Below are 13,397 nucleotides of genomic sequence, written 5' to 3'. Positions count from 1 at the left end.
TGTAATCTTGGCCCCTCATAATGTGATCTCGGTGCACACAAAGCTGTGCGACCTTGACTTTGCGATCTTTGATCCTGAGCCAGCTCTGTGTGATCTTGGCCAAGCACTATGTGATCTTGCCTCAGCGCTGTGTAATCTTGGCCCCTCATAATGTGATCTCGGTGCACACAAAGCTGTGCGACCTTGACTTTGCAATCTTTGATCCTGAGCCAGCTCTGTGTGATCTTGGCCAAGCACTATGTGATCTTGCCTCAGCGCTGTGTAATCTTGGCCCCTCATAATGTGATCTCGGTGCACACAAAGCTGTGCGACCTTGACTTTGCAATATTTGATCCTGAGCCAGCTCTGCGTGATCTTGGCCAAGCAGCAAGTGATGCTGAGCGCACTCCGACCGTGGCTCAGCGCTGTGCAAGTCTGTCCCTGAGCTCTGTGACCTTGGTGCACTACTGTAGAACTCTGGACCAGCGTTACGTGATCATGATCTCACAATGGGTGGTCTTCAGCCCACACTGCGGGATCCAGGCCATCGGCCTGTGGTCACCAACAAGTCCTTAATACCCAGCGAAGGGCAACACATGAAACGAGCAACGTGAGACCCAAGCTGGGGGCAGAGAAGGGACATGGTAATATCACAGGAGGGGTGGTATGCAAGGGGTACGTCCCCCCTCCAACTCTGGGGAACAGTGATGAGGGAAACAGCAGTGTAGTTGCTTTAACATTTCCACTCGCATGCCTCTGCTTCCCTGGGTTCTTTTTTTCACTCGTGTAACAAAACAGTTCTCCCCCATTCCCTAAGTACAGTTCTCAGGCGACCCTCATTTAAAGGACCACCATCGCTGTTTTTAGGCAATGGACGCTGGTGACCCTCTTGAACAGTCATACAGTGGTTTGCTCCTTAACGGACAGGTCTGGATGTCCGTCATTTCTCTGACACCGCATTTCAGTACAACTGAAAGGTTGAAAGCTGTGCTTACTCAGCAGTAGTGTCCCCATGGGTCAGTGCTCGGTGATCTGTTATCAGTGCTGTGTGGTCCCAACACAGCACTGCCCGATCTCACCCCAGGACGGTGTGCTTTTCGACTCGTGCTATGTGACATCACTTCAAAGATGTGTGATCTTGGCCCCATGTTTATGACTTCAGTCCACTGCTGGGTGATATTTGGCCAACTCTGTGTGATTTTGGGCTTGTGCTATATGGTGTTATCTTGGCAAGCGCAGTGTGATTTTGGAACAGAGATGTCCCAGCGCAATGTGACCTCAGCAGAGAACAGAGTGATCTTAGCCCAGCGTGGTGTGATCTTGGTTCAGCTTGGTGTGATCTTGGTCTAACTTTCTACACTGATTTGTGACTCTACTGGACCATCAAAGCTGTAAAGCTTTGTTGAAACGTGACCATTTAATTTTTTGAAAAACAGATCTAGCTGGAGAGATTTTTTTTCATCACACTTTTTGTTGATTTGAAGTAAAATGTTTCATTGTCACAAATGGAAAACACACAATATAACAACACAAAGAACAAGGCGCATTGCTCCCAGGCCCTTCCACCAACCTCCTTTCCCCCTCTCCCTGGTCGTTTAGGGCACAATGGTCCTACAGTCTCTGGACTGCACTCCACCATCCTGCGCTGGCGCGGATTTCGACCCCTAATGTTGTGACATGGGATTCACCCACCCCTTTATCAAGTGGTACTGCCCCAATAATCAGCCCATCTCTTCCCATTTTTTGTGTGTATTTTTGGGGAAAGCCTGGCATCAAAAACTCCATACTCAAACATAAATCTAATCCCCTTCGTGACTCGTCGATGGAAGGAGGGTTCACGTATCTCCATTGTGAGCAATGTCTCTTTTAGCCACGGACAGGCCAACCAAAGCAGTGTCATTTTGTATCATTCATCATCAAGATCTGTGGTGATGTAAAGAAGGACCAAATTGGGGTTCGAAGGTATAGATCACCCTAAGTTCCGATCCACAGCAGGAGAGCACCCGTCTCCATTAGGATTCTAATTTGCGGCAACTCCATGTTGTGTGCAATAGGTCTCCATCCTGCACCAAACATCGGAGGAGGAGGGTGAGGTGATCACACCCATTCTCCAGAGTTTCCTTCTGGTAAGATATAGCCTGTGAATGTATTTCAATGGAATGAGACGGAATCTAGGCGCAACTGATGAGTGTCTTGGAGACGCCCTAGCTTCTGCCCATTTCTTATTCGCAAGAGTACCTAGATCTTAATCCCGGGCAGAGTGAAGAGCCACAAAGGAGTCGGTCATGTGGTAAAATTGATGAACGTAAATCTGTATCACTTTGTGGTTTCCAAGTTACCCCAGGAGCAACTTTGCCTTTAAGGGGTTACATTGTGGGAGATCCTCTAATTCCGATATGTAAGGTGGTAGCACATGCCTTAGTTGTAAGTAGCGATAAAACTATCTATGGTGTATTTCATATTCCTTCTGTAGGGTATGTTAGGATTTAAGTGCTGTGCCTTCAATGAAATCACCCAAGGTGGAAATGCCTACAGTGCCCCATTTTTGGAAAATCTCCAGTGCTGCAAAGTGTTTTAATGCTGTGGCCACCCACAATGGCCTCTGCCCCATCAGCTTATTATTATCTGGAGAGGATTTAACACATTTGTGCTGAACACCTTATGAAAGAAAAGTAAGTTTACTAATGCATCTCATCTCATTCTGTGAGCAAGTCAAAAACACACGGGTGTAGTCAGTTCATCACCGTCTCGAGCATACACAGACTGTTAACAGGAAAACGCATGCTCAATGGCGGCAAGAGGACTTACGGCACAAGATGCACAGCTATATTTTATTTCAAAATGCAAAAGACTTTCTTACTTTAAATAAATCACACTAGTTTTCCACAATTTTGGGAAGACTCTTCTTGTTGAGCGAGTGGAGATAGGCCACACCTTTGCTTTTGTTTGGGAAGAAATTAAACACCGTTCTTGATCAGACACGAGTGAATAATATTTGTTCTCTAGTCTACAGAAACCTTTGGGGTGAGTGCTTTAGGATTGTACCCAGGATTTCGCCATGTCTGTAGAGAGTATGGACTCACATCTGATGGCCACCATCCATGGATTTGGGGACTATGAGCATGTCGGTGTAGGGAGTACACCTGTGTCCTTCATACTCACAAGAGAGGACAGGCTGTCCCTCCAATTGCAGGACCCCCATTATAATTCTAGGACATAGCAAGGTAAAAAAAATCTTATAGGAGAAAATACAGCTGGAAAGACATTTTTAAGTATGGAAGTGGCTTCTTACCTTGCTCTTCCAACCACCACAGTCTGCGCCCACGGCTGCATGATCTCCGAGAATGAGCCATGGTCAAAGAAGCCGCTCATCCAGGTGCCTTTCTGAGCTATAAACATTTACAAGAAGACATTAGAGAATGCATTTCCCTACTTGAACACTTCTACAGCTTATCCTTCCTCTGAAGATAGAGTACAATTCTTGTAAGTACACATTTTCAGGCCTAGCCATGAGCACATGCACAGCTTCAAATAGCAAGGCACATTCCCGAAAGGCCTAATAACATCACAAATGACCAGATACAAATGCAGATGAACAAACACAACCTTCAAATGTCCCAGCATTACCAAAAAAGCCTAACTATAAACTGGCATGCACACTGCAGCTTCATGCTCAGGTACAGCTTTAAGTCCGGATCAGACTGGCAGATAACATAGGACCTGGTACCAAAAATAAAAGTGGTCCCCTTTATTGAATTAGAAAGCTAAAAAAGTGGACCATGTTTGCAAACTGGGACAGTTTTGAATTTGCACAGACATACGTGCTTTGCAAGGTATGGGCATGGATTCGAGCTTGCTGCAGACAGTTTTGTTTTTTAATATCAGGGAAATTAATAGTAAAAACGTGGCCAGCAGAGCATATAATACCCCCAAATAGCTACGAAAACGGCCCACACACTAACCTGCCAGACTAGCCCATCGGGACTTACAGGCCAGACCAGCCTTGCTTCAAGTTTCCAAGTTCCAAGTGTACAGGTTTATCATCAGAACCTCAGTGTCGCCTTCTAATATGACTATATACAGACTTATATAAAGTTTGGAAGAGTGGGAGCCCTGCTGTAACCAGGCAGTACCACTGCCCAATGTATCTAGGCGGAGCACGGGGAACCCACTCTATTTACAGTGGTGGAGCGCCTGGTTTAGACCAGGAAAGCCCCATTGGCTCTGTCAATGAAGACCTTTGACCTTGAGGTCCTTGCACCAAAGCGGCGTCAGCTCACAATCATAGTCGTCCTACTCTAGTGAGGGCAAGTCGACAGTCACTGGTTTTCCCTTCAAGGGAAATGGCCACCACTCGCAGGGAAAAACCTCTGTGTGTGGAGGCCATTAGATTTTTCGGATATCTAAAACAAAGTCCTATTTAGGAATTGATTATCTGTGAGCACGTTTGCTGCGAGGGCTTTAAACATGCCACATGGGTGGCAAATTTGCAGCCCTGTTAACTGAGCTGCAGCGGAGGCAGTTCCTATCAGACCACAGCGATTACTACCATGCAGGTGAGGATCTATGAACAGGGCGGCAACGCCCAAGACAGGGTGGCACAGGCCTTGGCGGACCATCCACCAGGGTCTAAATCACCCCTCCCCCCCATAGTTTTTAACGCTCAATCTTTCAATCAGAAAATAACCAGTGTACCCTGAGAGCACAGTTTACTTTAGATTTTTTTTCCTTCTCAGGACCTCTGAGCAAGAAATTCGGACAGAAATGTCTAGGGCTAACTAAGAAACAATAGGGGTAGCAGCTGCTGCTCTTCTGACCCCATAAATACACAGGTACAACCCCAAAGGCCCTGGCGGAGCCCCACATGCCTACACACAGCCCAAATACTCAAACCCAGACTATCTACCCATTAGTACCACAATATACACTGATATAGTCTCAAATGTCTAATATAGCCGAACAAGGCACACGTTTAGTCTCCGATGCCAGTCAGTCTCTGCAAGCACAGGTTTAAATGCTTTATGGCTTCTCATGCCACACAGCCTCCTATGTGCAGTCACAGCCTCACATTGCCAGTGCTGCATCCCTTTTTGCTGAAAGATAACGTTTCTGAAGTAAAATCCCACGTGCCAGCTGTATTTCTTCAATGGCCTAGTCCTGAAACCATTATGGCATGGCATTCATGAGCAACATTTGGTGCACTACTTCAACAAATTCATAATTTGAAACCTCTGCCAATGGTGATTGTCGAGGTGGCAAATATGGTTGAATTGAGAGCTTCATCCTTTTGTGGCGATTTGCACGACCCACTTATTGTCATTGATTATCCTTTCTCGTGTCGAGAATAATCCAATCGGCATCGAGACGGAAGCTTGTGCTGTCCAAGCACTTTTCTTGGGCCACAGAAACTTGTGTGGTCAGAGGTTGAGCAGCGTTGCATCCTCCTGCTACGCTTGGTCTCTTTCTTTAGAGGGTGTTCTACACTGAGGATGCTTTGGAAAACAACGTCCTCTTCCAAACCTGAAGCTTGCTCTGGAGTCTAAAACAACAAGATCTGTTGCTGGAAAAAGGGCTGTGGAAAAAACGACAGATTTGAGCTGTCCGGCGTAACTGCTTATGCTTCTCTAAAGTGGGATTCCCTTGTCCCTAAATTGCTTTCTAAAAACAGCTAAAAATTTGGAGAGCACCCAAGAGAAAATCCAGGCAAAGTCATGATTTCCTTCTCGGTGGTGAAGGAGGTGCCATGCATCTAGAAGCAACATTCATCCTCTAAGCCTGATTGAATAGCATGTTATGATTCTAAACCATTAGACGAATGTAATGATCTTCAGAAAGAGATTCATCAAAAAATTCACGCGGACGTTGCAAGGCGAGACTGTGGAGATAATTTCGAGCTACTGTCATTAGATGTTACTTTCACCTGCAATATGTCACTTAAACAAAATATAAAAATCTAGGATAACTAGAGCTGGAATGATACCTGGCGCTTTGTCTATGGGGCCCACTCCACTGAAATATTTTTGCAAATCGGCAACCAAGAACAGTGAGTATACTTTTATGAGGCACTGAATTATTTTAATAGAAACAGCCAGTGAAACTCCAACAGAATGAACATTTGGAAAACCTAGCTATCCATAGCCAGGAGTCCCAAGAAGCTGCTGTAAGACTTGAAGTTGGTCTACCAGTATTAATTATACATAAGATGCACCTATTGTTATAGGTGCGTCATATTTCTAATGGTAAAACAGATTATCGAGGATCATTTAGAGAAATATGATTATGGCTTGTGGCTAAGGAACTCTGTTGGAGTCTTTGATAATGTGAATTTAGACAGGATATCAAACAGGATATCGCTTCCAAGCTTTCTGGGGTATAAAACATTAGTGAAAACTAAAACAAGACAGCAAAGTTAGCTAATCAATCACGGGTCCTGCAAAGCTAAGAAAATGCACGACTAGATAGTAGAAAAAACAAATTTTATTAAAAGCCCTAGCAGTACTAAATTAATGTGGAATCAATCGAAGACTATTACCAACTGTGACAAATAGAAAAGGATTGAAAGGTTAAACCAAATTAGACTTAACATGGCTTTCATGCCAGAGTCACGATCAAACTCTAATGCGTGCCTTATTATTGTGAAATTATCTAAATAACCCACGCAATAATTATTACTACCTTCTTTCAGAAAATTACAAATTTGGAGAGTATAGGGCATTTAATCATATTTGATCAACTGTAAAGATTTCCCTTTTATTTTTAAAGTATATACGACTTTTTAATATTTAATGAAATTATAAAAAGGGGGGTGTAGGTGCGGTTTGTAAAAGCGCCATTTCTTTAAAAGTTTGTATTGCCAAAGGACAGCATAAATCAAACAATAAATAATTATGACTGATTACGAAATTTCCAAACCATCAGATACCACCCATTTCAGAGCATCAGTCTTCTCCTCAGGCATGAAGTCCACTGTTTTATTAATCAAGTGCCACAGCAATACCATATCCTTAATGAAACATAAACTGGAGATTCAGAAGCAAAAATCACTTTTGCTGTAGTATTTATCCGATTGGATCCTTTAGAAACATGTGGTCTTCCCCAGGCACTTGTTGCAAGCACCATTAATGAATCAACAATGCAAAAAGCAGAGGGTGGCATGAAATATAACACAGGTCGCTAATCACGGGTCTATATTTACTTCAAATAGACATACCTGGTGTAGCCCAGATTTATGCCACATACAACCATGGCATCTTATTGTTTGTCCATTTACACAGGAAATGCACAAGTTACTTACCTACGGTAACGATATATCTGTAAGTAACAGTAGTTAGTGTTAGATTCCCTACCTTAGTATCCCCAGGCGTCAGACTGGATCTAGAAAGTTTTGTGTAGCAGTACCCTTGCGCATCGGTAGGCGTTGTCCGCGGCTTCACATCTGTCATCGGCGTCGTGATGACATCGTCGGAGTACTTAGACGCCGCCCTCGCGCGCTGACGTCAGTTCTTATACATAGCTTATCCGCGCCAGAAACGCAGAGCCATTATAAAAACCGACACTGGTGCCATGAAACTAGGGCCCTCAAAGAAATGACCTTAACCCTAGATATTGGTTCGCAGAATGGGGAGGATGGGTGGGGCGGTAAGCAATCTAACACTAACTACTGTTTCTTACAGATATATCGTTGCCGAAGGTAAATAACTTGTGCATCTGAAAGAAACAGGTTAGTGTTAGATTCCTTACCTTAGAATAGATACCCCAGCAATACCAACCCCGGTGGTGGGTCTGCAAACCAAGATCACACCAGAAAGTCCTGGAGCACGGAACGGCCAAAAGAAGCCATCTCTCCGGACTTGGCTGTCCAGGCAGTAGTGTCTAGCGAACGTGTGCAGCGAGGCCCACGTATCTGTCTGACAGATGTCCTGCAAGGGGACTTCCCGACCCAGGGCAGTAGTAGCCGCCGTGGCCCGAGTGGAGTGGGCACACAGCCCCACCGGAGGTTCCTTCTTAGCCAGAGACTAACAGGCCTCAATGCACAAAACGACCCATCGAGAACTGGTTTGTTTGTGCACTGCCCGTCCCTTCTTAGCGCCCATGTAACCAACAAAGAGCTGGTCGTCCACCCGGAACTGGCGTGTACGGTCCAAATAAAATGAGAGCGCACCTTTTGGGTCCAGACGGTGGAGCCTCTCTGCCTCTTTTGAGGGATGCGGAGGCGGAAAGAAGGTGGGCAAGGTGATGGACTGCCCGATGTGGAAGGCTGTAACAACCTTGGGCAGGAAAGAGGGACGTGTTTTTAAGACAACTTTGTTCGGATGGACAGAAAGGAAAGGAGGCTTAGAAGAAAAAGCCTGGAGCTCGGTCACCCTCCTGGCAGAGGTGATGGCAACCAGGAATGCAGTCTTAAGAGTAAGAAGACGGTGAGGACAATTGTGAAGTGGCTCAAAGGGAGCGCACATCAAATAAGTTAGAGCAAGGTTCAAGTCCCACTGAGGCGTCACGAAAGGAACTGGAGGAAACATGTGAGTGATGCCCTTTAAGAATCTATTTACAACTGGGGACTTGAAAAGAGAAGGCTGATCAGGAAGCCTCAAGAAGGCTGAAATGGCGAGAGGTAGCCTTTGATAGTGCCCAGAGCAGAGCCCTGCTGGGCAAGAGAAAGAAGAAAGAGGAGAACCTCTGAAAGAGGGGCAGAAAGGGGATCCACAGCCTTTGCTGTGCACCATGCGACAAATCTGTTCCACCTGCAGGCGTATACCGTTTTTGTGGAGGGACGCCTGGCTGCCAGAATGACATCACAGACTTCAGGAGGCAAGTCAAAAGGCCTCAACTGCCGCCGCTCACCCCCCACGCAAGGAGTTGGAGGCTGGACAGGTTCGGGTGGAGGACCGTCCCCTGCTGCTGTGACAGAAGGTCCTCCTGAAGAGGCAGACAAATCGGGGGATTGACTGACATGCTGAGTAGCTTGGGATACCAGTATCTTTGTGCCCAGTCCGGAGCCACAAGGATGACTTGGGTCCGGTCGCGCCTGATCTTCTTCAGCACTCTGGGCAGAAGTGGTGTAGGCGTACAACAGACCGCAACTCCACTCGCGACGAAAAGCGTCGCCATTTGAGTGCCGCCTTGGAAATTCCAACGCGCAGCACTGATGACATTGCTTCTGTGGCGAATAGCTCTAACCAAGGCTCTCCCCACTGCCGAAAGAGACCTTGCGCCAGGTTCGAGTTCAGATGCCATTCGTGATCCATCATGCACCGACGGCTGAGTTTGTCCGCCCTGGCGTTCATGGAACCTACCAGGTGTTGAACCACCAGGGTGACGCCCTGGTGTTCCAGCCATTGCCAGAGGCGCAGAGCCTCCTGGCAAAGGGTCCACGACACCACCCTGCCCTGTTTGTTGCAGTACCACATGGCGGTGGTGTTGTCCGTGAACACCTGCACCACACTTCCCCGGACGGAGGGAAGAAATACCTTCAGTGCAAGCCGGTTCGCCTGCAGCTCCAGAAGATTGATGTGGAACCAGGACTCCGCCGGAGACCAGAGGCCTCTGATCGCCGCCTCTCCCATGTGGCCCCCCAGCCCATGAGGGAAGCATTTGTCACAACTACGTGCTCCGGTTGGGGTAGGGAGAGGGATCTGCCGCTGACCCAATCGTGGTCCGTGAGCCACCATTGCAACTGTCTCGCAGTGCCCTCCGAGATCAGGACATGGTCGGGCAGGTTGCCCTGATGCTGGGCCCACTGAAACTTCAGGTCTCACTGCAGAGTCCGCATCCGCCACCTGGCGGGATGCACCAGAAGGATGCAGGAGGCCATCAGCCCCAGAAGCCGCAGCGTCAACCTGACCGAGACCCGGGATAAAGGCTGAAAGATCGGAATCAGAGCCTGAATATTCCGAACCCGCTGTTCGGGAAAATAAACCCAAAAGTGCGCCGAATCCAGAACTACTCCGATGAAGAGGAGCTTTTGAGAGGGACACAGGTGTGACTTCGGCACATTGATGGAAAACCCCAGCAGGAGGTCGGCCGTAGTCTGGAGGTGGCTGACAACTGTCTGGGGCGAGCCCGCCTTCAACAACCAGCCGTCGAGATAGGGGAAGACTGAGACCCCTAATCTGCACAGATGGGCTGCGACCACCGCCATCACTTTCGTGAACACCCGTGGGGCGCTGGTAAGGCCAAAGGGGAGCACGGTGAACTGAAAGTGCTCGCGGCCTACTGTGAACCGCAAGTAACGCCGGTGGGCCGGCAGGACGGGGATGTGGAAATAAGCGTCCTGCAAGTCCAACGCTACCATCCAGTCTCCGGGGTCCAGGGCAGCTAAGACCTGAGCCAAAGTCAGCATCTTAAACTACTCCCTCCGGAGAAAGCCGTTGACGTTCCGCAGGTCCAAGATAGGGCGTAGGCCCTCTTTGCATTTCTTGGGAAAGTAGAGGGAATAGCAACCACACCCTACTTCTGGCCCAGGAACGTGCTCGATGGCCCCCTTGGCCAATCAGTTGCAAGAAGTTGCAAGTGATCCCCCGACACGCGGTGGTACTGCGGTGGCATGGCTGGAGGGGTCGCCTCGAAGGGGAGGGAGTAGCCCCTTCGGACGATTTGCAGCACCCACCTGTCCGAAGTGATGTTGCACCAGTGGAGGAGGGGATGGCGGACCCTGCCCCCCACTGGCGTCAAATGGGCTTGAAAGCTCGGACTAGGAGGGCTTTGAGGCAGATGCTGCAGGAGTGGATGTGGGCTGGCCGCACCTCCACGGCGGTTACCACGTCTGCCGCCACGCTGGATGTTAGACAACGATATACAACTAGGGGGCGATTCAATTTAGGAAATTCAGAGGCTGGAATCATATACTAATACAATTATAAGGACAAATACCTCTGAATACCATAGATCCCAACTATTATTTTTTAGCCTACAACAGTCCTTTTTATTGACTTTGGGCAACACATTCGTTATGTTTTTTACTTCAAACATTTTTGTTGTTGTTAGATGTTTCATACATCAAAGATCTTTTTTTCTTTTCTTTCAGTACATGAAAGCAGTTATATACAAATACACTTATATGTACAACATATGCATCATTATTACATTTAAACATACACCACAAGTGATTGAACCAAAAAATATATCTTTACAAAAAATATCAAAACTCACTCAATATTTACAATTAGCTACCACTCTTTTGACACATATTAGATTTCATTTTTTTAGAGTCCTATAGTTTTCAATGACATTTACTGGGACCAAAACTACCTAGGTCCTCGAAGTATCCTAATCTTGAGGTCCTGTATAGGGTCGGAGATTTAATTTTACAGTATGTTATAAAGGAACATAAAAGTTTCAGCTCGGCTGCCCTAATGGGGTCAGTGTTTCTTTTTCTTAAATTACTCCATGCCTCTATCTGTTTGCTACTGACGCGTTTCGACCGTATATGGGTGGGACCAGAAACTTCAAGTTTTAAAAGGTCTTCTTCAGGGCTCTGCATTGTTTTGATAGGACGTCTTTGTACTGCATTTGCCATTTTACACGTGCTAAATTACATGTTGACCTCGATTCCATGCAATGCTCTGATCTTCCATTTTGTTGCATCGCACTTCCATTTTGTGCTGCCTTGCCCTGTAGTTACACTTCAGCAGTAACATAAACATGTTTTTCACGTAAACCTGTACAAGCTGGTGCAAGGCATCTTGTGAGGATGCCTGGTGAGGTTATGTTGTACCTTCAGCTTGTTTTTGTGCATTCTATGCTTATCTCTAGGACAGAGGGAGGATGGCCGTGCAAAGCTCCAAGGCCGGAGATAGGGAAAGGAATGTCTTTTGCCTCGGCACAGCCCAAACAGAATCTGGCCAGGTCTGTCTGGGTGGGTCTGATGCAGAGATGGGGGCCAGCACCTGTGAATAGATGGGCGAGAGCGCCTGCTAGAGGCTTCTCGAACATGTTGATTTAAACTATAAAAAGCGGTGTCTGTAGGGTGGAGCTCAGGAACTCAGTCTTGGAGTGGACGCAATCGCGGGACAACTTTGGTGCCCGGAGAGATTACTTCCTGAGCCCTGGTCTCTACAGGGTTCACAACTTGGTGTTCAGTGCTTGGCCAGGGATGTTGAAGTCTCCTGTGCAGACGCATCTGGTGAGGTGCTTTGTACATTAACTGTTTATGTACCTGTATTCACAGTTTCATATTTATAGATACATAGTGTGGTGTATTCATTGTTTATTGCCTTTCACTCGGTGCCTAAGAATTTATTAGCTTCAGTGACTTATTGCCTTTGCCTACAATATTAATAAAGCTCATTTTTACCTCCAGAGGAGTGTTGGAGTTTCTGTGCGAGTAAGTGGTGTGCGTAAGTTCAGATTACGCAAGTGGGCAAAGCAATACAGTCTCATGTCCCTATAACGTTTATGGAGTCGTTTCAGAGAGTGTCTTTACAATTAACTTTACTGTGCATTCATAATTGTGAAAAAAGTGTACTCACGTATCTACAATGACGCAGTCAAGCACCTGTTTCACAGTTTTTGCACTTGTTTAAATAAAAAATGTGTATACCGCGTCGGTGACCTTGCTCCTGCAATGCTTATACAGTTCTCCTGTGTTGTTGAGTCCTACCGGGCTTTCTTGGTTTTATTGTGTTCGTGTCGATGGCGGGTGCCGATGTGCATAGGGTAACAAGAGAACTCTATGCTTCTTGAGTTCATACTTCTTTTTTTGAAGCTTGCTTTACCTAGTAAAAAATTGCCATATTTTAGTGTTTGGAGTGAGGCCCTCTCACTGTTGTTATTACTAAGCACATCCAAGGGACAAACGCAGCACTTGCATTCATTTTCTTAACTTTGTTTGGGCGTGCCCTTCGCCTGTGTCACATGTTTGTTACCACGAGTGACTGCTTTTTTACTCACCGATACTTCTATTTTTCTGATCTCCTTGTGTCGCTGCTGAGCCTTTTTACATTCTAACAGACACGAGTTGCCGGGTTTTTATTCCCGTGTTGGTGCGCGCTCTCCTTTCCCACTAAACAATGGGCATTCTCTAATCATTACTGTGCAGCTCTTTCATACCTTCGATTTTTATTTTCAAGCTTTGGTTTGCGATGGTCTTTACTGCTGCTTCCTTTCGGCCTCGGCACTCTCTCGGTTCCTCGCCGGAAACAGAAATGACGTGCGACGCCATTCTCCGTTTTTTGTTTGTTTATATGTTGCCATGGAGATATCACATGTTTATCGATATCTTTATTGTACCGCATTTGCGTCTTATTTTTAATTTTTAAATGGATCACTTTTCATGTCCTTGTTGTCAGGATCACTGGTTCAGCTTTACTGCGTATATTTATTTCACTCGATCATAGCAACCCGTGTCTTGTCCCACTAGCCTTCAGACGCTCGTGTTCCTTGGTTTCATGTTATCATGGTTACCTCAGGGCTTGTGTATA

At 46.5% G+C, this 13,397-nt stretch overlaps 1 protein-coding gene across 6 annotated transcripts in view; it reads right to left on the bottom strand.

Moving 5' to 3' along the window:
- ACACA (acetyl-CoA carboxylase alpha) overlaps positions 1-13,397 on the bottom strand; it is a 1,199,721-nt gene that overhangs the window by 314,741 nt on the left and 871,583 nt on the right. For all 6 annotated transcript variants that reach the window (XR_013608606.1, XM_078679777.1, XM_078679779.1 and 3 more), the window contains one exon: positions 3,272-3,368. Coding sequence is in view for 5 of the 6 variants with exons in the window: in XM_078679777.1 (XP_078535903.1) it covers positions 3,272-3,368 (97 nt within the window). In the remaining variant the exon portion in view is untranslated. The remainder of the gene's footprint in view (positions 1-3,271; positions 3,369-13,397) is intronic.

Source organism: Lissotriton helveticus, chromosome 3_1 (assembly GCF_964261635.1).
Source record: "Lissotriton helveticus chromosome 3_1, aLisHel1.1, whole genome shotgun sequence".
NCBI lineage: Eukaryota > Metazoa > Chordata > Amphibia > Caudata > Salamandridae > Lissotriton > Lissotriton helveticus.
Note: the sequence above shows the minus strand (reverse complement) of the source record. Positions and strands in the feature narration are given on the sequence as shown.